Source organism: Choloepus didactylus, chromosome 12 (genome assembly GCF_015220235.1).
Source record: "Choloepus didactylus isolate mChoDid1 chromosome 12, mChoDid1.pri, whole genome shotgun sequence".
NCBI classification, from domain to species: Eukaryota; Metazoa; Chordata; class Mammalia; order Pilosa; family Megalonychidae; genus Choloepus; species Choloepus didactylus.
In genome coordinates, this window is record NC_051318.1 from 59,637,156 (window position 1) to 59,664,455 (window position 27,300).

The 27,300-nt window shown below is 37.1% G+C and overlaps 1 protein-coding gene across 7 annotated transcripts in view; it reads right to left on the reverse strand.

Moving 5' to 3' along the window:
- SCEL (sciellin) overlaps positions 1–27,300 on the reverse strand; it is a 121,790-nt gene that overhangs the window by 16,576 nt on the left and 77,914 nt on the right. For 4 of the 7 annotated variants that reach the window (XM_037799967.1, XM_037799966.1, XM_037799961.1 and 1 more), the window contains 8 exons: positions 26,513–26,563; positions 25,506–25,568; positions 23,373–23,432; positions 23,177–23,235; positions 22,974–23,030; positions 15,553–15,612; positions 3,991–4,083; positions 3,048–3,119 (listed from right to left, as the gene is read on the reverse strand). In XM_037799967.1, the coding sequence (XP_037655895.1) occupies positions 23,193–23,235; positions 23,373–23,432; positions 25,506–25,568; positions 26,513–26,563 (217 nt within the window). In that variant the 3' untranslated portion in view covers positions 3,048–3,119; positions 3,991–4,083; positions 15,553–15,612; positions 22,974–23,030; positions 23,177–23,192. The remainder of the gene's footprint in view (positions 1–3,047; positions 3,120–3,990; positions 4,084–15,552; positions 15,613–22,973; positions 23,031–23,176; positions 23,236–23,372; positions 23,433–25,505; positions 25,569–26,512; positions 26,564–27,300) is intronic. The other 3 variants (XM_037799964.1, XM_037799962.1, XM_037799963.1) reach the window with 3 other exon arrangements.

The following is a 27,300-nucleotide window of genomic DNA, read 5'->3' on the forward strand; positions in this document are numbered from 1 at the left end:
GTTACCAATCGATCCAGCAATTGCACTTCTCGGTATATACCCGGAAGATCGGAAAGCAGTGACACGAACAGATATCTGCACGCCAATGTTCATAGCAGCATTATTCACAATTGCCAAGAGATGGAAACAACCCAAATGCCCTTCAACAGATGAGTGGATAAATAAAATGTGGTATATACACACGATGGAATGCTACACGGCAGTAAGAAGGAACGATCTCGTGAAACATACAACATGGATGAACCTTGAAGACATAATGCTGAGCGAAATGAGCCAGACATAAAAAGAGAAATATTATATGCTACCACTAATGTGAACTTTGAAAAATGTAAAACAAATGGTTTATAATGTAGAATGTAGGGGAACTAGCAGTAGAGAGCAATTAAGGAAGGGGGAACAATAATCCAAGAAGAACAGATAAGCTATTTAACGTTCTGGGGATGCCCAGGAATGACTATGGTCTGTTAATTTCTGATGGATATAGTAGGAACAAGTTCACAGAAATGTTGCTATATTAGGTAACTTTCTTGGGGTAAAGTAGGAACATGTTGGAAGTAAAGCAGTTATCTTCGGTTAGTTGTCTTTTTCTTACTCCCTTGTTATGGTCTCTTTGAAATGTTCTTTCATTGTATGTTTTTTTTTTTTTCATACAGTTGATTTAAAAAAAAAACAAAAACAAAAACAAGAAAAAAAAATATGTAGAGCCCCCTTGAGGAGCCTGTGGAGAATGCAGGGGTATTGGCCTACCCCACCTCGATGGTTGCTAACATGACCACAGACATAGGGGACTGGTGGTTTGATGGGTTGAGCCCTCTACTATAGGTTTTACCCTTGGGGAAGACAGTTGCTGCAAAGGAGAGGCTAGGCCTCCCTATAATTGTGCCTAAGAGCCTCCTCCCGAATGCCTCTTTGTTGCTCAGATGTGGCCCTCTCTCTCTAGCTAAGCCAACTTGAAAGGTGAAATCACTGCCCTCCCCTCTACATGGGATCAGACACCCAGGGGAGTGAATCTCCCTGGCAACGTGGAATATGACTCCCTGGGATGAATGTAGAGCTGGCATCGTGGGACGGAGAACATCTTCTTGACCAAAAGGGGGATGTGAAAGGAAATGAAATAAGCTTCAGTGGCTGAGAGATTCCAAAAGGAGCCGAGAGGTTACTCTGGTGGGCACTCTTACGCACAATTTAGACAACTCTTTTTAGGTTCTAAAGAATTGGGGTAGTTGGTGATGGATACCTGAAACTATCAAACTACAACCCAGAACCCATGAATCTCGAAGACAATTGTATAAAAATGTAGCTTATGAGGGGTGACAATGGGATTGGGAAAGCCATAAGGACCACACTCCACTTTGTCTAGTTTATGGATGGATGAGTAGAAAAATAGGGGAAGGAAACAAACAGACAAAGGTACCCAGTGTTCTTTTTTACTTCAATTGCTCTTTTTCACTTTAATTATTATTCTTGTTATTTTTGTGTGTGTGCTAATGAAGGGATTGATTTAGGTGATGAATGTACAACTATGTAATGGTACTGTGAACAATCGAATGTACGATTTGTTTTGTATGACTGCGTGGTATGTGAATATATCTCAATAAAATGAAGATAAAAAAAACAAATTAAGTATTGTAAGTAGGCTGTTGCAGTTGGTTGTCTGTACGTTCTAGTGATTGGTTAGTGAACATGTAAATTAAGGGTTGTAAGTAAGGTATTGCAATAGACTGAATAAACATTCAAATTAAGAAAAAAAAAACTATTATAGTTTAAAAAAAATAGAATATAATCACCATAGTTAAATATTCCAGGCATTCTTTAGTCTTTGCACTTCCATGAATCAAGTGAATATTCTTTTACCTGTTCAGTAAATCAAAAATCTAGACTATGATGTTTAATGGAATATTCCTAACTCCTAAAAAAAAAAATCACTCTTTCTTAAGCAATTCGGTATTGTAGTTGTTTGGCATTGATTCCCATGAGACTTATTCCTTTAAAAAGAAAAATGTATTGGTGTGATATCCCATAGGGATAATAGTGTTTGAGAGAGGTCATTATATAAATATAGAATAAATGCCTATGTTATTTTTATTCTATTTGCCAATATTTGTTCTCTTGCTTTCTTTGCGATATTATTTCACTACTACTTATCTACATATCAATTTCTTTCAGACTTAGTAACTACTTACTACTTTAAAATTTTCTCTGAAATGTTTTATTTTTTAGTTTAATTGAAAGACAGCAAAAGCCACTGGCTTCAACACACCACAGTGAGAATTAAATTAAGGAGAAAAATCAATCTTGAGGTTGCAGTTTCAAAGGAAATTATGTCTGGGCTTGAGAAACCATTTTGGAAGTTTGCTCACCTCATACTGAATTTCCTGGAGTCTCCGCCAATCCTCAACCCTAAGAAGGCTTTCTTCTGTGGGATACTCTGTTCCTTGGCCTCTTTGAAATGGGCTCTGACTAACACATGTCTTGAATATCTGCATTTGCTCCCACAACTAAGCTAATCTTTGTAATTTACTAACTGAAACCCTAATGGATTGTGAATCTCTGATCTTGGTTGACATCTTACTCAACATCCATCACTCCAGGCAGCAGATTTCATGGGGACATCAGTTTTCTATAATTAGGGCCAGGGTGTAACTACTGAAAGTTATAGCCCTTAATTCAGATTAGAGGTAAACAATGGCAGATTAAACCATGTAACATGGGACTCCAAATTAGCATTTTAGGAATATTTGTGTAATTTTAGAAAGCCTATTACATAGTCATATAAGTTTATGTGAGAACTTTCAAGTGGCTACCCTACTACATATATTTGTGTTGTATTAAAATATTATTTAGTCCTTCTAATGATTATTATTTAACAACTATATACTATTAGAAACAGTGTAAAGAACTACACACTTAAAATTCAATATACTCTTAACTGGCTTTCTACTTGAAAGAGAAGTATATCTAAAAATAATAGCATCTCTTCTTAAACATAGATCATTTCAGAATTATAAAAGAAATACAGCAAAATATTTGAAATAAGTTCCTGATACCTATTCTCCACATATGTCCTTGTGTACACAACAGTATCCTTTGGTTCTGTATGTCTGGTTCCAGCATTGTAGCTGTAATTAAAAACATGTTACTTCATGTTTAAAGTTTATTTACAAAGAGAGCAAACCAACAAGGCTATTATTCCATTTAATTTAAAAAATGCTTGTATATTTCTCCTAAAACATAAGTTTTGAAATCTAAATGTTAAAGTTGCATTAATCCATTTTTGCAAAATTTCTTTATTTTGTGTCTCCCATTTTGTTCTGAACTCCCATGGTTTTGGCCTACTTTCAGAGAAATAATAAGGGAAATTGGTCACTTAGGAAACCTGTTGTGGAGCAAAAGAATTATTTTGAATATTAGTGTAATATGTTTTAGTATCTGTTTCCCTGATGTCCCATTCATATTTCCAAACTATAATTTTACCCACAAACCTCAAAGAGTGGACTTTAATTAACTATCATGACAATATGTAATTTAATGAAGCCTGTGGATCTACCTGAAGAATATCAAAACTCAATGTCACACGTGTGTTCTAAATAAAATAGCAACTGGAAGCCCTTTTTTAAAAATAATGTATTTGGAAAGAAGTTGATATGGCCATTATTCTTATAAGAGTTTTTTTAAATAAGAATCCCCTTCCTCATCTTTTTTTTTAATAAGTGGAGTTATCACCTATAAGATGATCCATTTTATTTTCTCCTTTTGAGGAGATAGAATAATGCAAAACAGCATTTATCTTTAAAAAATATTTTTACCAAACAATGTAAAAAGACCACAGAGACCAGTGGCTAATTCAAAACCCTTGTGTAAGGCTGTTTATACTCAGCCTCTGATCAAATTAGAAATGTCTACATTTAAAAGGCAGATTCAGTTGTCTGCAGGATGTTTTAAAAACAAGGAGAATAGTCCTGTCATTTATTTTGTAATTGACTATTGTACCTGAGATTGTTTCTGGCTTCATAAGAATAGGCAGTGGTCCCAGCAGTCTGGTTGTTTAGAACATTGGTGAATCCATTGACTTGGACATCTAGCCTGAAAAAGCAACATGATATTTGGCTCTTAAAATCAAAGCCACCGAGAAGCCATTTGTTTTATTAAAATTCTGTTCAATTAAAATTATTTTGCATACAGTGAACCTTTTTTTGTTTGGTTTCCTCACAGAACACAGATGTATACCTGCACCATTTTACTCCCTCCACAGAAATCACTATCTTAGGAAGATTATTCTACACACGTGTGCCACATTATCTAACTCTAGAGTTAAAACACTTTTTTATCGAGTGAGGAGGTCATTAAATTTGCTTCCAGTAACATTTCAGAACAGCGTTTTAGAAGGCTTTCCATATGCAATATATCTGAAACTCTATTAATTTAATGACAACGATCAAAGGGTTGTTTTGAGAAATGCCAGTTTACATTTAGCCTTTGATGGAAAGTAATACTTTATAAAGATTACAGAAGAACTCTGACCTAGATTTCTGCTAATCTAAAATGTCACTATGTTTAACAAAGTGCAGGCATCTTTAGTTTTTTCTATGAAACAGAGGGAATTCTTAATGTTAGAATAGTGTAAGTTTTAGCTCCTATTCCTCCTCCATGTTGGTAAACAATGATATAGGAGAAACATGTAAACCAAAAAGGCTTAGATCTTATCAAGTCTTATCTTTTTCAAACAGAATTTTCCTTCTATTTCCATATGGCTCTTAACGGAAGAAGAAAATGTTTGTTCACATATTATCATCTCTGGAACACAGAAAATCATCTTCTGGTATTTAAGACAGATGTTTCACAAAACATACAGCTGAGTTAAAATGATACTAAATAGCGAGAAGAAGGAAATAATTTGCAAACAGTACATTTCCTAGTTGTGTTTATAATGAGAATTATGATAATACCTTCATGAAAGATTTAATTTTTATAATTTTAATAAATATCAAATGCCAATAGATAAATTTGGAATGTGGTACAACAAACTCTTTGATGTATTTTGCCCCTTATGCAAGTTTTGGGCTGATTAGTTTTTTTTTTTTTTTTTAATAAACTTTTAATTTCGGAGTAATTTTAAGTTTACAGAAAAGTTGCAAAGATAGTAGATAGAACCGTATGTATGTTTCACCCAGCTTCCCCCAGTGCTAAAATATATAACCATGGAATATTTGTCAAAACTAAGAACTTAACATTGGTACAATAGTATTAATTAAACTACAGACTTTATTTAGATTTCCCCAGATTTTCCTCTGATGTCTTTTTCTATTCCAGAACCCAATCCAGGATACTATCTTCCATTTAATCATCATGTCATTTAGTCTCCTTGGGTCTGTGGCAGATGTCAACTCTTTGCTTTTCATGAGACTGCAATAGATTTTACAAAAGAAATTCTGTGGTATTGCCAATAATAGGTAACACTAATTTTTTAATATTTAGAATGATAGAAACTGAGTTGGAGAGACAACACCTTGGCTACCAACAGAATAACTTATATGGCCTTTTAAAATGCTGCCTGGGTGCCACAGCCAGATATTTTGATTTAATTGGTTTGGGGGATTCTTTAAGCCTCTCCAGTGAGCCTCATGTCGAGGCTGAGAAACACTGCAATCCAATTTTACCCAATACAGCAGTGGTTCTCAAAGAGTGATACCTCGAACAGCAGCATCAGCATCACCTGGGGACTTGTTAGAAAGTTCCCAGGGTCCCATCTCAAACATATTGAATCAGAAATTCTGGAGAAGAGACCCAGAAATTTGTGTATTTTAACAAGCCCTCCAGATGATGCTGATGCACACCAAAGTTTGGGAACCAGTGCAATAGAGAAAGCTCTGCCCCCGTGTGGTAGTTTGAAGCTGAATGGACCCCCAAAAATCAAGCTAATCCATTTCTGTGTAAACCTATTGTGAGTGGGACTTTTGATTAGGTTATTTCAGTAGAGATGCGCCTCAAGGGGGTCTTAATCCTCTTACTGGAGTCCTTTATAGATGGGATGAATACAGAGAGAGAGACAGAGAGAGCAAGTCACAGAAACAGAGAGAAAGCCACAGAAGCTGAGGGGGAAGGTCCTGGAAGCTGGAACCTGAAAGCAATGAAACTGGAAGGAAAGGGAGAAAGCAGCAGATGCCGCCATGTGCCTTGCCATGAGACAGAGGTGGACAGGACCACAAGCGGCTGGTCTTCTGGAAGAAAGCATCATACGATGATGCCTTGATTTGGACATTTTCATGGCCTCAGAACTGTAAGCTTGTAAACTAATAAATCCCCATTGTTACAAGCCAGCCCATTCCTGATATATTGCATTTTAACAGCCTAGCAGCCTAAAACACCCAGTACTTCTCCCAGATGCCTTGAATAATCTTTGTGATGGAGAACTCATGCCTCACAATGCAGCTTATTTGTTGCCTACCAGCTTTGTTGTGGGGGTTATTCTAATAAATCAAATTGGAAAACATATATTAACCTGGGCATACAAGTGACTATTTAAAGTAAATACATTCATGAAGTGAATTGTCTTAGTTTAGCAGATTTGCCCAGGATTCTTATTTAGATTTATATTGTCTTGTATAAATTCACTTTGAAAATGAAGTGAACTTTCCTTTCTGTTGCCAGAATGCAAAGGTCCTGAAATTGGGCCAAAGATTTCTTTTGTTTCTGCTCTTTCCCAAATGATAACTTTTATTTCAGTTGTTTTATTGGTGCTGGAGTGGCAGTTATATTTATTATTTAATTTGTAGATAGCAGAACAGCAAGAAATCACAGCTGGATGGGATTTAATAGAACTGAAGTAGAAATGATGGAAATAATGGAGTAGAAATCATGGAAATGGAACTGAGGGACTTTTATGGGTTGAATCATGTCTCCCACAAAGACTTGTTCAAGTCCTACCCCAGGTTCCGTGAATGCGACCTCATTTGGAAATAGGATTTTTGAAGATGTTATTAGCTAAGATGAAGCCAAACTGAGTCAGGGTGGGCCTTAATCCAGTATGACTGGAGTCTTCATAAGCAGAGGAAATTTAGACACAGGAATAGAAGATAGGAAACAGCCAGCCATATGATGGAGGCAGAGACTGAATGATGGACTGCCGGCAAGCCACCACCAGGATGCTGGACTCCAGAGGAAGCATAATCTTGCTGATATCTTGAACTTGGACTTCTAGTTTCCAAAACTATGACACATTAAGTTCCTGTTGTTTAAGCTAAATTGTCTATGGAATTTGTTATAGCAATCTTGGCAAACTAAGACAGAGGCCAACAAATGGTTTTGTAGGAATGGTAGTTAAAATCTCCGGACGTGAGGAGGAACCTAAGATGGCAACTAGTGAGACAGAGAAAAAAACACATCCGTGGAAAACACTAGATAAAAAACCAGAAAGGACCCAGAACACCACTTCCAAAGTAGCACCGGCTGGACAAGTTCTGCTAAAGCCACAGGGAACGTGCATTTGGTGAAACCAGGAGTCTGCATTCTGAAACGAGTGAGTGAGTAGGCTGAATCCCTCAGCCACGCTGCGTTGGGGGGAAACGGCGGGTTGGAGTTTTTAAAAAACTAAAAGAAGCCCGGGAACAGCTGCAGATAAGATGGGAGCGGTCTGGACTAACGCCTCGGTGTCTGGGGTGGAGGATACCCCTTCCCACACCCACTGCTGATTGTCTCAGGTCCAGAGAAACAAAGGGGAGACACACAACTTGCAGCAGTCTCCCCAGCGGGCAGGGCTACTCCTGCCCGGGGCTGAACAAACAGCACAGAGCTGAGCCGAGAAACCCAGCCTTGCAGCCATCACCCCAGTGGGCGGGGCTACTCCTGCCCAGCTGAACACACAGCACAGACCCAAGACAAGAAACCCAGCCTGACAGGGAGTCTTTCCCGCAGCACCGCTCACATGACACAATATCGGCTGTGGACAGTGGCCTTGAATACACCCACGGCTGATTGTCCCAGAGCTGGGAGAGCAGAGCTGTGCGGAAAGGGGGAAGTTAATGCATCCCATTCAACCATCTTTGAAGCGGGCTGGGAATGCCCCTACACAGCCCGGTGGCCCAGGGCTTTCCTGGAGGCCGGCGCTCACTTGTGACATGGCACGGCCCTACCCCCCTCAGCAGAGGTCCTGGAAAAGCACAGCAGGGAGCAGGGAACCGCTCGGAAAACCCAGGGAACCTATGCCAATACCAAGGACTTTTGTGTCAGTGGTAGACAACAGCCTTAAATCTCCGGAAACACCTGGGAGGTTTGACTGTTAAACCTGCCCTTCCTCCCTAACCGCTCAGGCACACGCCCCTCGTTGAGGGCAGACAGCACTGACAACACACCCAAATTAAGTGCACCAATTGGACCCAAAAAAAATCAGATCCCCACATACCACAAAGTTGGGGAGAACTGACTTGAGGGGAATAAGTGACTCACGGATGCCATCTGATGGTTAGTTAGAGAAAGTGTATGTCACCAAGCTGCAATTCTAACAAATTAAAGATCAAGTAAAGCAAATGCCAAGAGGCCAAAAACAACAGAAAATCTTAAAGCATATGATAAAACCAGATGACATGGAGAACCCAAACCCAAACACTCAAATCAAAAGATCCGAAAACACACAGTTCCTGGCAGAATTAATCAAAGAACTACAGACAGGCAATGAGAGCATGGCACGGGATATAAAAGACTTGAAGAAGAGCATGGCACAGAATATAAAAGACATAAAGAAGACCCTAGAAGAGCATAAAGAAGATATTGCAAGAGTAAATAAAAAAAACAGAAGATCTTATGGAAATTAAAGAAACTGTTGGCCAAATTAAAAAGACTCTGGATACTCATAATACAAGATTAGAGGAAGCTGAACAACAACTCAGCCTCCCTGAGGGCCACAGAACAGAAAATGAAAGAACAAAAGAAAGAATGGGGAAAAAAATCGAAAAAATTGAAATGGATCTCAGGGATATGATAGATAAAATAAAATGTCCAAATTTAAGACTCATTGGTGTCCCAGAAGGGGAAGAGAAGGATAAAGGCCTAGAAAGAGTATTCAAAGAAATTGTTGGGGAAAACTTCCCAAAGCTTCTACACAATATAAATACACAAAGCATAAATGCCCAGCGAACTCCAAATAGAATAAATCCAAATAAACCCACTCCGAGACATATTCTGATCAGACTCTCAAATACTGAAGAGAAGGAGCAAGTTCTGAAAGCAGCAAGAGAAAAGAAATCACCACATACAAAGGAAACAACATAAGACTCAGTAGTGACTACTCAGTGGCCACCATGGAGGTGAGAAGGCAGTGGCATGACATATTTAAAATTCTGAGAGAGGAAAATTTCCAACTAAGAATACTTTATCCAGCAAAACTCTCCTTCAAATTTGAGGGAGAGCTTAAATTTTTCACAGACAAACAAATGCTGAGAGAGTTTGCTAATAAAAGACCTGCATTACTTCAGATACTAAAGTGAGCCCTACCGACAGAGAAACAAGGAAATGAAGGAGAGATATAGAGACTTTTAACAGACATATATAGAATATTACATCCCAGGTCACTGGGACACATGTTCTTCACTAGTGATCACGGATCTTTCTCCAGAATGGACTGTATGCAGGGACATAAAAACAAGCCTCAATAAAATAAAAATAAAAAAATGAATTTGTTCAAAGCACATTCTCTGACCACAATGGAATACAAATAGAAGTGAATAACCATCAGAGACTTGGAGAATTCACAAACACCTGAAACATAAAAATGAGGGGGAGATGAAAACATTCCCAGACAATCAAAAGCTGAGGAACTTCATCACCAGTAGATCAGTCCTAAGCAGGCTGAAAGGAAGGGACACTAAACAATTGACTGAAACCACATGAAGAAATAAAGATTTCCAGTAAAGATCACATGGTAAATATAAAGACCATTACTACTGTATTGTTGATTTATAACTCCACTATTTACTTCCTACAGGATCTAAAATACATAAAATGTAATGATAAATCAGTGGTTTTGGACTCAATGTAGAATATGTAATTCTTGATAAGAACTACATAAAGGTTGGGGAATGGAGGAGTATAGGAACACAGTTTAAGTGTCCTATTGAAGTTAAGTTGGTTTCAAAGAAAAACAAGATTGTTATAGATTTAAGAGGTTAATTTTAAGCCCCATGGTAAACACAAAGAAAGTATCAAAGAATATGACCAAAGAGATGAAAAGTAGAGTAGGGGTTCCAAGAAATGGGGGAAGGGGCAATGGGGAGTTAAGAAATGAGAGTAGGGGTTTTGGTTTGGGGTGAAGGGAAACTTCTAGAAATGGATGGTCAGAAGGTGATAGCATTGCAACATTCTAAATGTGATTAATCCCACTAAGGGAATGCTAGGGAGGGGTGGAATAGGAAGATTTAGGCTATATATATCTTTCCACAATTGAAAAAAAAAAAAATAAGACAGTCTAAATAGATAAAAATTAAATGCCAAGGATGATCCTGGAAGGGATCTGAGATCGGAGGAGAGGAGGCTCAAAGGGGCACAGATGGGAGACAAGAAAAAAAAAAAAGGAAATATAGAATGTAAGCTTTGTATCAATGCTAAATTTCTTGAACTTCTTAGCTGCGTTTAATGAGATTGCATAAAATAATGTTCTTGTTCATGGGAAAGGTATATGTGAATTATATTGTTTGTTCAAAGATATGTGCAGCTTGCTCTCATATGTTCAGAAGACAGAGCAATAGATGACGGGTGTTAGGGAGGGAGGGAGGGAGGAAGAGAGGGAGGGAAAGAAAGAGACAGTGGTGTGACAGGATCTTAAAGGTGATGGATCAGGGTATCGGGGGAGGGGGCTCAGGGTATGATGGAGTTCTATGTAGGGGGTTTGTACTGTTTTTACAACTGTTCCTGTAAGATTGAACTTATTTCAAAATAAAATTTATTAATAATAAAAAAAAAATCTCTGGACGTAATAACTGAATGCAATGTTGATCACCATCCCACTGGGGGAGAGTGGGTGCATTTGTGATTGTATGTGTAATAGTCAGAGTATGCCAAGCAAGGGGCACAGATTGAAACTTCAGGAAGGGAAAAGAGAGTGAATGTGCCTTATAGTCAATCGTGGTGTCTTCCATGTACACCCCCTCTTCTATGCAGATGGCCACACCCACACTGCCTTGCTGAAGGAGGCCAATGAGACCATGGAAAGCTAAAGAAAACTGAAGTTAGGAGGAAGCAAGACTCTTGTTTATCAAAGAGGGAAGAGCAGAAGAAAGATGGGCAAAAGTGTAGCTGAGTCATATTAACATCTGGGGATTCCTGGTGCTAAGAATTCTAGACTTGCTGCATGTCAAGAATGAACACCCTTCCACTTCAGGCCGTAACAAGGCCCAGCCATGCCAACATTCCTGCTCTCGAATTTCCATGAATGTCCATCTTCTTGTCAATCCTTGATTTAAGCCCATTTCATTGACAAGCCCTACTGAAACTTGAGTGCCTTTCAAATCATATTAAATGCATAGGTCCTTACTCATACTTTGTTTGCTTGTAATTTTCGACCTGGATCACATCCAAAAAATATTTGAATCAGGTTGGTTATTTTTAAGCCCAGTCCTATTCCCAACATTGTGATTGTTCTTCAAAGATAATTATATCCTATTGAAAATTTATCCTCCCTCATTCTATCAGTGGTTTTCTTCGGATCAGGAGAAAGAAGGCAGGAGATGATGTGGGGAACTAAGAGAAAGGAAACAATCTACCTATTAGATGCAAGAGCCTTTGTAGGCATTATGGAAAAATAAATGAGCCAGGTCCTTTCCTTTCTTTTCCATTATCTGCACACAATAAAAAAAAATAATTTCTTTACATAAAAAGGCATTTTAAAAAATAAAAGACAGGGGGGATCTAAGATGGCAGCATAGACAGGAGTGGAAGCTAGTTAGTCCCCTGGAACAACTAATAAACAACCAGGAACAACTAATAAATAATCCAGAATAACTGCGGGGGGACAAACATGACCATCTACTCATGAGACACCAACCTAAATTGGGAGAAATACCTGAGATCGCAGCATAAAATCTGTAAGTAAAAACTGCGGATCCAAGCCAGGAGCCCCCTCCCCCCATAGAATGAGCTGCAAAGCCTCATGGTGGTAGAGAGAAGCTCCCTCCCAGCAAGTGAATATAGCTCAGCTGAGCTCCAACTGGGGTTTTAATTAACAAATGTACACTGCTCAATACAAGCTATGAATCCCCAACAAGTGGACAGAGGCTTTGGGTGATGACTGACCTTAGAGAGCTGGAGGGTGGCCATGGACAAGCCCTGAAGGGGGCTTTCTGTCCCTGTTTCAGCTCAGTGGAGAAAGCCTCAGCCATTTTCAGTTCCCATCGCTCTGACCCAGACAAGGGTGGAGATAGCACAGGCAGAGAGAGATCATTGAAATGTTAATGACCTCTCCCTAGGGGGGTCTATCTTCCCTAAGAGGAAAGGGGTAGGACCCAGCTCTACCACCTGCCTTCCATTCAGAACCAGACCCCAGATCCTGGGGGAAAACAGCCATGGGCCACACCTCCTTACACCAGTCTGGAGTTACAGGCTGACATGCACCATCTGCTGGGAAGAAAAGCACAGTGACCTGAGGCATCACAGGGTGTACCAATTTTCTAAGACACACCCTGAGGGAAACCAGATACTGAATATTTCTTCCTTCTGGGACCTGAGCCCATTCTGCTCTGGAAAAATCTGATTGGGGTAACCAAGGAAACCATGCCTAGACAACAGAAAACTACAACCTACACTAAGAAAAATGAAGTTATGGCCCAGTCAAAAGAACAAACTTACAGTTCAACTAAGATACAGGAATTGAAACAACTAATAATAAGTCAATTCAAAAAGTTTAGGGAAAATATGGTGAAAGATGAACCATATAATGAAAACACTGGGCATACATAAGGTAGAAATTAAAAGTTTGAAAACCAACTGGCAGAATTTATGGAAATGAAAGGCACAGCACAAGAGATGAAAGACACAATGAAAACATACAACAGCAGATCTCAAGAGGCAGAAGAAAACACTCAGAACTGGAGAATAAGGTACCTGAAAGCCTAAACACCAAAGAACAGATAGAGAAAAGAATGGAAAAATATGAGCAACATCTCCAGGATCTTAAGGACAAAATGAAAAGCAAGAATGTATGTGTCATTGGTGTCCCAGAAGGAGAAGAGAAGGGAAAAGGGACAAAATCAATAATAGAAGAAATAATCAATGAAAATTTCCCATCTCTTATAAAAGACATAAAATTACGGATCCAAGAAGCACAGCATACCCCAAACAGAATAGATCTGAATAGGCCTATGCTAAGACACTTAATAATCAGATTATTAAATGTCAAAGATAAAGAGAGAATCCTGAGATTCTCAGCAAGAGAAAAATGATCCATCACACACAAAGGAAGCTTGATAAGACTGTGTGCAGATTTGTCAATAAAAACCATGGAGGCAAGAAGGAAGTGGGGTGATATATTTAAGAGACTGAAAGAAGAAAACCACCAACCAAGAATCCTATATCCGACAAAACTGTCCTTCAAATATGAGGGAGAGCTTAAAATATTCTCTGACAAACAGACAATGAGAGAGTTTGTGAACAAGACACCTGCTCTACAGGAAACACTAAAGGAAGCACTGCAGACAGAAAGGAAAAGACAGGAGTGAGAGGTTTGGAAAACAATTCTGGGAGATAGTAGCACAGCAATGTAAGTACACTGAACAAAGATGACTGTGAGAATGATTTAAAGAGGAAGGTTGGGACCATGTGGGACACCAGAACAAAAGACTATGACTGTTATAAAGACTAGGAGTACGTAACTCAGCGAAACCTCGGGTGCTAAACGATTGTAATAAAAGGTACAAATATGTTTTTACATGAGGTAGAACAAATGAATGCCAACATTGCAAGGTGTTAAAAATAGGGTGTGATTGGGGGAAAATACAATCAATGCAAACTAGAGACTATAATTAACAGGAACATTGTATTATGCTTCCTTTAATGTAACAAAGGCAATATACCAAAGCTAAATGCATATGGGAGGGTGGGGAATAGGGGAAGGGTATGGGACTCCTGGCATTGGTGATGTTGTCTGACTCTTTATTCTACTTTAGGTTAATGCCATCTTTCCTTTTGTTGCTTCCTAGCTGTCAAGTTTTGTTTTTGTTTTCTCTCTCTCTCTTTTCTTTTTCTTTTGTCTCTCTGCTTTCTTTGACTCTTCCTCCTTTTTTTGGAAGAAATATCTGTCCTTATACAGATAGTGGCGATGGTGCTGAATACATGAATACGTGAATGGGGAGCGGTTGCTTATTAACTAGGTGAACTTAAACTTTTGGAAATGGACAGGGGTGATGGTAGCATGTTGTGAGAATAACTAACAGTGCTGAAAGGTGTGTGAAGGTGGTGGAAAGGGTAAGCTCAGAGTCACGTACGTCACCAGAAGGAAAGTTGGAGGTTAAAAGATGGGAATGTATAAAACAGTGAATCTTGTGGTGGACAATATCTGTGATTAACTATACAAATGTTAGAAATCTCTCTCATGAACTAGAACAAATGTATGACACTATAACTAGAAGTTAATAATAGAGAGGCATATAGGAAAATATATATATACCTATTGCAAACTATATACTACAGTTAGTAGTATTTTAACATTCTTTTATCAACAGTAATGAATGTACTATACCAAAACTATGAATCAATAATGGAGGTAGGGGGTGGTTAGGGGTATGGGAGGATTTGAATTTCCTTTTTTTTTGCCTTTACTTCTTTTCTGGTATAATGAAAATATTCTAAAAATTGAAAAAAATTATTTGTGTTGATGGATGCACAGCTGAATGATGGTACCATGGGCAATTGATTGTATACTTTGGATCTCTGGATAGTTGTAAGGTATGTGAACAATCTCAATAAAAATATACATTTTTTTTTTTTAAAAAAGACAGTTGTACCTTAACAAGATAAAAAAAAAAAAATAGGAAACTAGAGTTCCTTCAAGTTCAGGGGAAAGAATTGCTAATGATAGAAAATTTACTCAGTTCTATCCTACCTTCCTTGTAAGGGCAAATATGGTACAACATTTAAAGCCATTATGCTCTTTGGTGTAAAGAACTTTCAAAATTAGGTCCTGTTTTGTGGCTGTGTGAATTTGTGCATTCCTTTAGAACTTGGTATCCAAGGAAGAGATTCCCAGAGTGTTTTCTGCACTGCTGAAAACCTACCAAGCAAAAGTAAGTAAAAATAAATCTTCACAGCCGAAGTGAAGAGCTTTGAATTTCCATGATGCCCTTTACACTAAGCAAGAGAGCAGCTGGTCCTGAGTCAGAAATTCTAACAGAATAAGAATTTTGTTATTTTTTCCCACATCAGCTATTAGGCATGCTTACCATAGTTCTTCGTATTTGGATGGTATTAAATTTTATAATAGAATTCAACTCCTACTATACTTCTAATAGTATCTAATTTATGCAAGCATACATGGAATTCATAAGAAAGAAAATGCATTATAATAAGTCTTACCTCCCATTCTTTTTTGCAGACACAGAATTTACTTCAACTAAGTTTTTTAGGTCCTGGTCTCTATATGAAAAAAAAAAAGTATATATCAATCTATATTAATTTTGTTACAAAATAATTTTAGAAATTAAATATTAGATTAAAAATAAAAACAATCAGTACATAATCTTAGACCAGTCATTTGCAGTCTGTAAGATATGGGATACTGGAAATCTGGCATTGAGCTATTTGATCCATACAATTCAAGTATGAGAGCATGGATTCCACTGAAAGTGGGAGAAATAAAGAATAAATTCATTGTAAGGATTAGGAAATCTGGTATGAAAAGAAACAACTGATATGTATTCACATTCAGCTAACATCTAATGACTATAAACTTTGTGTCATAAAGTACTCACTTTGGGTATTTTCACAGGGATTATCTCATTCAGATCTCAAAATCCTGCTGGGCAGCAGCTGAAGCTCAGAAAGACAAATGACTTTTCCAAGGTCAGTTAATTAATTTGTGGAAGAGTCAAGATTTGGGGCCAAGTCACTGGCCCTAGAGGATATCAGTTCTTGGTTCTTTAATTAGAGACTTCTTTCAGGCTTTTTGGGTCAGAAACATGAGAAGTCAACGCAAAACTTAAATATACTATTCATGATGAGGACAGATGGGGCTGCTAGGTTCTTAAATCTTGGGCTGCATTAATTTGACACCATTTTCATAAGATACAATGTTCTCTGGTATGTTATTTATTTATCTGATGTAACACTGATAGCTGCTGTTTGTTTTGTTTTTGTTTTTGTTATTTTTTTCCCCGTGAATTAGGAAAAGTCTTTGTCATGACTTCTGTTGGTTAAGAGCATTGTTTAGGACTCAGAAGACAGGTCTGTCTCTCCTCTTTCTTCCTTGGGCAAGTTATTCAACCTTCCTAAGCTTTGTTTTGTCATGTTGAAGAACATCTAATTCCATAATGTTGCAGTAAAAATGAATGAGTTAATGCAAATAAACTCCCAGCACACTGGCTATAGTTGTGGGTTAACTGAAAAAGCACATGATAAATGACAGTTCATGGAAGGGTGGTGAGGTAGCAGGAAGCACTGTGACAGCACAGGAGCTGCAGCAGCAGCCTGGGCCCAAGCGTTACTGTATTCCACACTTTTAGGGGACTCCTTGTCCCTTTTGATTTCTGTCCTAACTTTTCATATCTTTGGAATTAACTCCAGTTCTTATAAATCTCCTTTCTCAGGTCTGGAACAGTAGATATAAATGAGCTTTAGCCTCACCCAATACATTAGTTTAATATACATGGAATCAGAATATGGACTCCTACTCATAAAATTAATATTCTTAAGGATACAAAATACTATTAAACGTCTGTATATCTGTGTGGAATGGCATTTAATACTCTTCTTACATAACATCCACACTATCAATAATTGATAAAATCTGCAAATTAGGCAGCATTCCATAGACATGCTGAAACCTCACATTTAAAATACTGGCTGCCTACTTTTGAAAATGCAGAAATTAGGGTAAATTATTTTTTTAATGTGAGTTACAGTAGAAAATATGCCAATTAATGTATGTAAATAGTACAGGATTTCAGAAGTAGCTCAAAAGTATCAAAATCATTTAATTCTTCAGTCTGAGGGATGTAAAATTCAAAACCAAATCCCTAAACATAACTGCTGGGGCATATGGAAGGAAACCTCCCAGTCTGCACCCTTCAGGTTTAGAAATGGCACAGAGGGTTTTGGATTTGTGTAATTCCTGACAGTCTCTCACGAGAGCCACTTCCTTGACCCCGGGGCCACTGCTCTGTCTTAATTGCCTAACACGATTAAGTAATCCATCCCTTAAGGTTTTAAGGAATATTTTACTAAATACTTGGGGATAATGGAATAAAATTAAATGGGGTATCATAGTGTTCCATGATCCAGTTTCCTAGGAATGCCAAACTGGGATATTTGGCAGTGGTAAATAGTGAGAGATCACCAGAAACTGTGAATCTTGGGGGAACCAGAATCTTGTCCCCTAGTGTTATTCTTCCCCACTACTAACCTTGGAGGAGCTGTGCCCCACTTTTTAAGGACGCTGGTGACTTTCATTACAGACTGAGAGTAGGGCCATATCAGGGCCTAACCTGGCGTTGCACATAAATACTTATGGAATTAAACTGAATTACTTTTTTCTTCCTGTCTGGGGAGACCAATTACCACCTTAACTAGCTCTGGGAAAAGACAGTAAAGGGGCCCCAAGAGGAAGATGTCAGCCTAGATCCTAAACCTCTAAGGCAGTCAACTCCATCCACATCCAGGTACATATTGTGCATCATGCAGAAAAGAAACATTAAAGCCAGTTATGGACATTTACCTCCTTTTGTGGCAATCACCCAGGACCTGCCCCACTTCTCCCTAAATTGTGCATATTTCTCTCCTTTTGCACACAGTTCCCAATCCTGGCTTTGTTTCCTATTTTTGGAACCGCTATAGTTTCTCAGCCTAATGCTGGGCACCTCATATCTTCCGGCACTTTCCACTCCCAGCTGCTGCAGATACCACATCTTTGCTCTGCTTCCACTCTTCTCCTCTCCCCTAGGACCCCAACCCTGTTGACCCTATATATTGTGGTGAGGGAACAAGCAAGTGTTCAGATCTGAGGAAAATGAAGCAAGAATCTTAAGAATCCAACTTCAGCTAGATAACTCAAAACTGAGATTTATGCCTGCCTTCACAGATGCATACTACCAAGGTGGTACAACCATGAATCAATGAATATACCATAGTATCAGTGGTTTCATAGGATTTTTCTTGTTTTCATTAAACAGTATCACAAAGAAAGTTTGGTAGAGTGGATTTTAAAATTTTAATCTGAATAATTTATGCTAATATATAAAGCAGGTTATAAAGTCCCAAATTATGAAAAGTACAAAATCTATATTTGCTTTGATTATTCACCCTGATTGATGTCATCAGCCAGATTTGAAGATCCAATAGTTCAGACTGTGCATTTACTTTCCAATTTAAAGGATGTAGAAGTAACATTTTTAATTCTTTAATTAAGACATCTATTGCATGGTGTCTTTTACACTCTGGTAGAAGATGAAGAGCTGTGAGTCAAAGTGTGAAAATAGATTTTTATAGAAGCCCAGCCAAATGCTGCAGGGTCAAGCAAAGGCTTCATTCCAAACCCTTTCATGGCAGTTGTATATTTATGAGCAGTTGGAATTAATTCCAGTAATATCACCAAGTCTCTGTAGAAACAGCAAGAAATGCTAAAGAGCAAATTGTTTTTAAATGTTGTAACTAAAAAAATGTTTTGTTATATAGATTTCAAAATGTTTGGGGGGGATATATGAGTTATTTATAGACCAAAGGCACAGCACAATTTTTTAATACAAGCAGTTATCCATGTTACAGCAATTTATTTTCCACTGTCTCATTAAGGAATGTGATACTTCCTTACAGAGGGAAATAAGGAAAAAAGTAGAGATTCTGGGGACCAAGGAATAATGTCCCTTATGATATAAATTTCCTAGGATAAGCTCTGCATGTGAGAAAGTTAGCAGTTCACTCCTAACTGTTATTCCTCTCTTCTGTGAACGTGGGAGGTATGTATTAGTAAAGAGGCAATATGTTTCTCTCTCTACAGCTTTTGTAGAGTACTGAACACATTTACAAAATTAAGAGTCTCCATATAAAAAATATTCTGTGGTACTTCTTTTATGCTAACAACTGAATCTCAGGCATGAAACTTTACTCCAAAAGGATTATCTGTCTCTCTGAAAAGAGCATAGAATACAGTGAGATAACTGGCATAATTCTTTACCTCTATCGATATGGGAAATTGACCCAGTTTTACTAATTTCATAATTCTTTTCTATGTGAACATTTTAAAGATTTTATATTAAGGAAATTAACAGTTCCATTAAAAAGTTGGACAATTTAGGTATTTAAAATATAAGATATGGGCTCGAATATAAGTGGCTCTAATTCACCATGGTTCAATGAGACTGTGCCATCAACAAACGATATTCATTGGCCTAAGCAGGAGACCAGTCATAAGAAATTAGATTCTTCATCTGGTTTCACTTAGAAACCACTCATCCCAAATGTTAAATCTGGAAGGCAATGAGCTTTATCTAGGTGGACTATCATAGGGCCTTTATTAGTTGGAGATTTAGCTTTTAATTAACAGAATATCTGTTAAGGACCTACCCTGTGTTGGGCATTAAATAAACTGATGAAGCAATGAATAAGACCATCCCAACTCTTGTTCTTAAAGATGTTATAGTCAGTTCCCTCTAAGAGGAGAATGCTATGGGAGGGGAAGGACAGAGAACTTGAGAACATGTAGGAGAAGCACTTGGTGCAGATATGGTCGGTCAGGTAGGGAATTCTAGAGCCTAAGTGTGAACAAGCTGAACTGACAATGGAAGGATCAGTAGAAGTTATCCACACAAGGCGGTGAAGGAAGAGAGAAGAGGGTGCAAGTGCAAGAAAAGGGTGTGTGTGTGGGATTTGCTTTTGCGTCAAGAGTGAAAGGACATGGAGGTAGGAAGGCACATAGGGCCAGATCATGGAGGGCTTTGGAAACCTAGTGAAGGGGTATGGCTGTTAGCCCAAGGCAATTTGGATTTTAATCAGAAGAATGACATCATCAGATCATTCTGTCTATGGTGTGGCAGAGGAACTGGCTGCAGAGAGACCGGTTTGGAGATTGCAACAGTAATCTAGACTATGGCAGTAGGAAGGGATGATGAGGTTTTATGGACCAATTCCTGAAATAATTAGGAGAAGCATCAAAGGGATTGGTTATGGGGAATAAAGCAGTAGAAAGAGTCAAGGTTACCACCAGCTTTCTGTCTTGAGCGGAAATCTGAGAAATATACAATAGGAAGAGAAGAGGAACTCTTCTCTTTTTGGAATACTAAAGACTAAAACTAGGAAGAAATTATATGAAGAACTTAAAATGGTAGAAGCATAATGCTACAAATAGTTGAAATAGTTTTTTTTCTGTTTCAGATGAAGGATGCCTTTCGTGTCACTACATGTTTTTCAGTCTTCATTTGGGAGCAGTAACTTATGAGTTTTAAAAATTAGGATAACAAGCATTTATAGGCTACAGATAACTGAATATCTCTTTTTAGTGTTGGTTCATGAAAATGTGAAACTGTAACTGCTAGAAGTCATGAATTTCTCCCTGAATAAATGATAATTCTGTGCACATCTGCATTTGTTCAGGTCAATGTATTCCTAGAAAAAGCTCAGGGATGCCTGCTAACATTCTGATAGATGACTGAAGTTTATTCGGCCCCTAACTGTGGGTTAAATATACAGCTGCTGGAAATGTCAGCAAAGTCACATAGAAGAGCTCTGGTTCACTGCTGTTATACTATTAAATAACCAGCACTTGTGTCATGTTGAATTGGATGTAAAAGTGACTTGTGGTTGTTAATCCCACTGACAGTCACTTTAAAATGCTCCTCTCTTTACCTACAGTAAAATCAAATGGGCAGAATGGATACATTATAGACACAGGTGGCCGAACAAATTGAATGGAGTCATTTTCTTTTTCAAATTGACAACTCAGTCTTTTCTATTTATCTGTTCCATGATAATTCTTGAACATCCTGGCTTTATTATTATCAAATCTGGTATACTGCTAACAAATATTCAGACACAGCTAAGGCTAGACTGGTGGATCAAGCTGCCATCTTGAAACAACATGATGGCCAATATTATTAAAAAATGTTCTTGTTACAGTAATCGTATCTGTGTAAATAAATATCTTCTCTTTATAGATATTAGATAAGGAGTTGCTGAAAGACAAACTACCTTTTTAAAAAATTAGACTTTTCTAATAAAACAAAAGGCAAAACTCTTATGGAAAGTTATCATTGTCAACAGAGAAAGAGGGCGAGAGAGTGTTTGAGAGAGACAAAGAGAATGAGCCTGGTGCAATCAGCCACCAAGGAATTGGCTAAGTAGCCACTTAGTTATCTTGCAATCTGGTTACCGAACCTAGCCACTTCCAATATTACTGGAGCCTCCTAAATTGTTAACTATAAAAAGAATCTACCCCCCAACAAATACCACTATAAAAGAAATGTTTCTATTTGACAAAGATATTTCCATACTATTATCATGGCAGAGTCCATACCAAAAGTCCACTGTAATTTCAGCTTTTGGGAAATCCCCACATGACAAGTGCTTTCTCTCCTCCTGGTCATTTTAACAATACTTCTCTAGAATAAATTCTCTAGAATATCTGGTTGTAATCCTTTTACTGTGAGTGTAGGGGGGTGGAGTAGAGAGAAAGGAGCTGTAGGGAGTGTGAAGGATGGAAAGAGGAGGAGAGTCTGAGCTGAGTTATCCACAGATCTTTTGTTTTTCCTCTAGGCAGTAATGTTAGAAGGACCTAAATCCCTGACCTTTGAGCTATACTTTCCATCTCTATAAAATGGTGTGTATGAATATATTTCTCATGAGGTTGCTGTGAGGATTAATTGCCAGTCACACAAAAGATGCTCAATAAATGCTATTCTCTAAATAGAAATTGCTGTTCAATCACCTTGGTGCCTTCCTGCTTCAAGGACCCTTACACTCCAGTGATAAAAACATACAAACAGAAAATGCAAAAGAAAACACGAGTGTAGAAAACAAGCGAGGAGACAGAAAAGCTAGGCCCATGAATGTAATCAAACTGTCCTCTTTCTCCTAGTGCTTTTAAAGTACTTCCCAAATATGTTAATTTTCTTTCTTCATCTCAGAATACTGGAACTATGATTTGCAGCAATATATTTAATAGAATAAAAATCCAGGCCAGCAAAGCAATTTGGACTCACAATACATTCTGGTACATTTCATCTATTAATAAAGTCCTTTAGGTGAAAAAATATCACAAAGATAGTTAATTTTAATATATTCGCCGAAATAAAAATGGAAATTCAAGGTTAAAATTTGCTGTAGTATTTTCTGAGCCCACATTCACTGTGGACCTGGGATTTTGAAGACGCTTTTCCAATGCTCTGTAGGCATCCATTTAAACCGCTTACCATCTAAACTACCAGTTTGATTCAACTTTTCCAAAATATTTTTTCTTAGTACTTAATTTTACTCATTTTCCATTTCAGATCTGAAACTCTATTTTTTATGGACAACAAACATGAAGTCATTTTAATGCAAATAAGAAGCACAGAACTGATTCCAAAATAGCACAGTTGATTCCAGAAGAGTGCAACATGTTTTGCTTGTTGTCTGGAGATACAAGGGTTATAAATTTGTCCTCATTGAAACACTAAAGAAAACTAACAAAGCTTTTTTGTAAATGAAGGAGCAGGGGAGGGGGGAGGAAGAGAAAAAGAAAAAGAAAGAGAAAAACAAAATTCTTAATCTAGAACCATGATATGTCAAGATAGTCAAGCAAGGTTGCTTACGGCTTAGTGGTTTCTGAGAAATGAAGGTTTCACTACAATAAGATTGTCCAAGTCTGGCTGTTTAAAAGAGAGGAAAAAAATTCAGATTAGTGATAGGACTTTTTGGTTGGTGCTAGTTCATTAACACAATATTATAAATCTACTCCATCTGGGGCAAACAGACAGATGAATGTCTGTGTGACATGGCTACTTTTCTTGATTACCTCTGATTGCTTCTGATTACTGCAGAATTCTCTTGATGAGATTATCGAGATCTTGGTTTCTTTAAGTAGAAAAATAAAAAAGAGAGCAGATTAATTATGAAATTATTTTGGTAAATTCATTAAGGTTATAAATTGGATTGAAATAATAATAAAACAATATTTTTCCTCACCATAACAAATACATAGTTTTTATTACCTTTGGTTGTTTTTGAGAGTTTCAGGATTCACTTCAATGAGTTTATCAAGACTTTGGTTGCTTTAAATGGAAAAAAATTAAAGCAGCTTGGGTTAAAGATGCTAAAGGTTTAAAGTCATTGGAAATAGGAAGAAAGGAATGGCTGTCTTATCATTTAGTACGAAACATATTTGTTTGGCACAGAATAGCCTTGAAATGAGTTTTCTAATCAATGTAGGGGAGGATGAATGATGTTGGACCAAAAGAAAAATTACTCAGGTCTCCTGCACATTTTTGCCACAGTCTATGTACAAGGGAACGCTGGCTAAGTGTTACAGAGCAAACTATTTTTCACACTTGAATGTTTTAACACTATGAAGTTACAAACTGATTCTAATGTCCTCGTCATTTTTAAAAACCATGTCCACTGACTGAGGATTTCGATTTTTTTTTATGAAAACAAACACTAAAACTGGAATTATTCTCAACATAAGGCTTGGCAAGAGAGTTGTAGCAATCCATCAATATTGTGACTTTTCTTTCCTCTATGATGACTAAAAAACTGACTTTGCAGTCATTTGCAAATTTCTGGTATCACTATCTATATAGCAACCCTTCAAGTGGCCTATGAGAGTCTAAAGGACACCTCCTGGCCATCCCATGGCAATGGCTACAATAACAGCTTTAAAACCTCTGCTACTTTGTGAGGTGCTTAGTTAACTTTCATTATTTTAAGATCAAAGTCTGTGTGCTGTGGTGCAAAGACCAGGAGTTGGGTTGGGAGTTAGAAGATCTTACGGAAGACTATGAGACTTTTGCCTCTGACTCAGTATTCTCATCTTTAAAATGAAGAGATTGGATTGGATAATCCTCAAGGATCTAACCCCATTTTTAAGATCTTCTACGTCTAGGAATCTACGAATATGAAAGTTGCCACTTGTCATGTTTATTAAATTAGCTATTCAATGTGTCTTTTTCTTTTAAATGCAACTCACTGACAATACATTCTATATTCAGGAAGCAATGCATGAATGTTCCAAAATGTAATATTTTAAATTGACAACCTATTATTGTCTTGGAGTAGTAACATCTCTGTGCCCCCTAGTATATAATTAGCTTTAATCTATGATAATTGCCTGCTGTTAATAAGACTGAATATGTCTACTGAATTCTCTTTTTGGTGTTCACTGCCTATAATTATACCTAATGTGCAATTAATGATATCTAGTTGTAAGCTGTGAACCCAGTAGGTGCTCAGTAATTATTCACTGCCTAAGAGATCACAGGACCTCTATCAGTCTTCCTTTAATTTTCTCTGTGATCCTGGTCATATCACTTAACCTTTCTGTGTCTTAATTTCTTTTTCTGTAAAATGAGTAGGCTCTACTGGAACAGTGTTTTTGAAATGTACTTAAACTACTGAGCTGAGTGTTCTCTAAGGGTCCTTCCTTATTTCCCTAAAACGTTATGATTTTTATATGTGCCAACAAAACTTAAAAAGAGAAATCATGAAAACATTCTTAAGGTATATAAACAGTAATTTGTAATGATACAAAAATCTTCATATAACCAGGGACAAAAAGTGAGTTTCACTATCTGACAAATACCGTTAAAGAATTATCACATTTTTGTCCATAATCTTGCTGGAAGGAGCAAATGATTTAAGGAATAACAAACCTCACTCTGTTTCCACTTGCTACCAGAAAACACGATCTACCAAGATGAGGTGGAGGATATTGCTCATGATGAGTCAAATGCAGTGTCTGGATCTTTTTTTTTAAATGAACTATCCCTGATAAATTTAATAAATCCCAGAGACAAAAGCATTAACATCAATACCATAAAAACAAAACATAAACAATGCATGGAGTTGGAACATTCCTACTTCCCAGTTTCCCAATAACTCCCTTCAGCTGTTTACGAGAAGCTGGGAGAAGTGAAGGCACTGCCATGCATTCCTTTCTGCTCCCTCTCTTTCTTGGTCTAGACACATAGTTAGATATCTAAGTTTCTGGGGAAATATAGAAATTGTGATGATTTTTAAGATGTTTTCAATTTACCTATGAGATAATTAGATTATAAGTCATTTATGTTCACACTGTGATCAGTTAAGGAGAAACAAAGCAAAATGAATAAATAACATCCTTCTCTTACCTAGCAACATTTTTGACAGCTTTGGGGTTTACATTAATAAGTTCATCAAGACCTTGTCCACTGCTAAAACAAAATAAAAGATCAAATTCAGTAGGAACTCAGCAAGTTTGATGATTGATTTTTATTTGAACTCTTTTGAATCATTCAGTGGGATTCTAAAGTAAAAAGTAATGTTTCCTATGTTTCTACTTTATATGCATTATTTACCTTTATGGCCCCACAACAACTCATAAGGTAGATATTACCACCCCTCCCCCTTATAAGTAAAGAAACTGAGCTTCAGAATGGTTAAGCCCTCATGGACCACGAAGATAAGAATTGGCTGAGGGTGAACCAGGACCAAAACCTCAGAAACTGGGTTCCAAACCCCACATTCTTTCTCCGGCAACACCCTGCCTCTCTCTCATGTTCATAATTCCTTACCCTGCACAATGCTTTTACCAATATTATCTTCAAAATAATTTTATGAGCGATAGCTTACAACTATCTTGGAGTTTCTCTGCTATGCTTTCCTTAACTGCTGCTTCAGTGTATAATGAGTCTTAAGTTTCAAGAAGACAGAAATAAATTCAATATTATACAAAAATATTCTAATCATGTATGAGAATGTTATCTGTTGCCAATTTTTTCAAAAGTTGTTTAAGATTTAATCCTTGGGTTTGTGAGAGAGTAGAAAACCAATATTCTTTGGTTTATTCGGTTATATCAACTTACAATTTATTATCTATAAATATACAGTTATAATCCACTTATGCTATTATTGTGTTGAAATGAATCTCTCAAGTAGTAATTATACATAATTAGCTTCAATATTATCATTTTCAACAATATTATAATCAAATAAATGGAAATCATAATAAAAGAAAAATCTATCCAATATTATTACCGGTCAACAAATCAATGTGTTCTCATTTTCTTATTTTTCTCCTTTCAAAATGTCCTTTGTAAAATAATTAATCTTATTTGTTGTCATAAATTGGATACTTGCTCAGGAGTCTTCAATTTACCTTTTGTTTGATGAAGGGATCACTTTGATAGGATTGCCTTGGTCTTGGTTCCTAAAAAAATTGTAAACTTCAATAGCTGATAAAGTCAACTAAAAGCAGTAACAATTTGTACATTTTTTCTACCTTAATATTGAATCAATTGAGAGTTGCTAATTAAGACTGCATCGTTATTTGAATTCGCTGTTTAGCTGCATAAAAAAGGTTACGATCAATTAATTTCTTCTACAACTATATATATGAGAATTTAATTTAGTTTTATTCTTGTTTCTTGCATGTCAATCTCAAAACAGAATTACTTAAATACTATCTAGCCTGGGGGTCAGCAAAACCACGACCCTTAAGCCAAATCTATCTTGTCACCTATTTTTATAAATAAAGTTTTATTGGAACATAGCCATACCCATTCATTTACAACATGTTGCCTACACAGCTGCTTTTGCAGCATGCAGAGCAGTAGAAAGAGAGATGGTTTGACCCCCAAGGCCTGAACTATTTATTTTCTAGTCCATTAAAAAATAGTTTACTGACTCCTGATCTAGTCTAATAAAACTATACATGGTAGCTGTATACTATAAAAGTAGAAAGAGTATCTATATGCAAAGTAAAATAGGAAATATGTCAAAAGAAGACCTATGCCTCAGTATTTTCCATCCCATCACAGGTTCAAACTAGTGTAACAGTTTATGTTTTTAGCTTCATGCTTTTATGTCTGATTGCTTACTGAACATGACATACCTTAGAGAAAATTCTCTCTCTATAAAAGACAAATGTCATTCTGTGCATTGCTT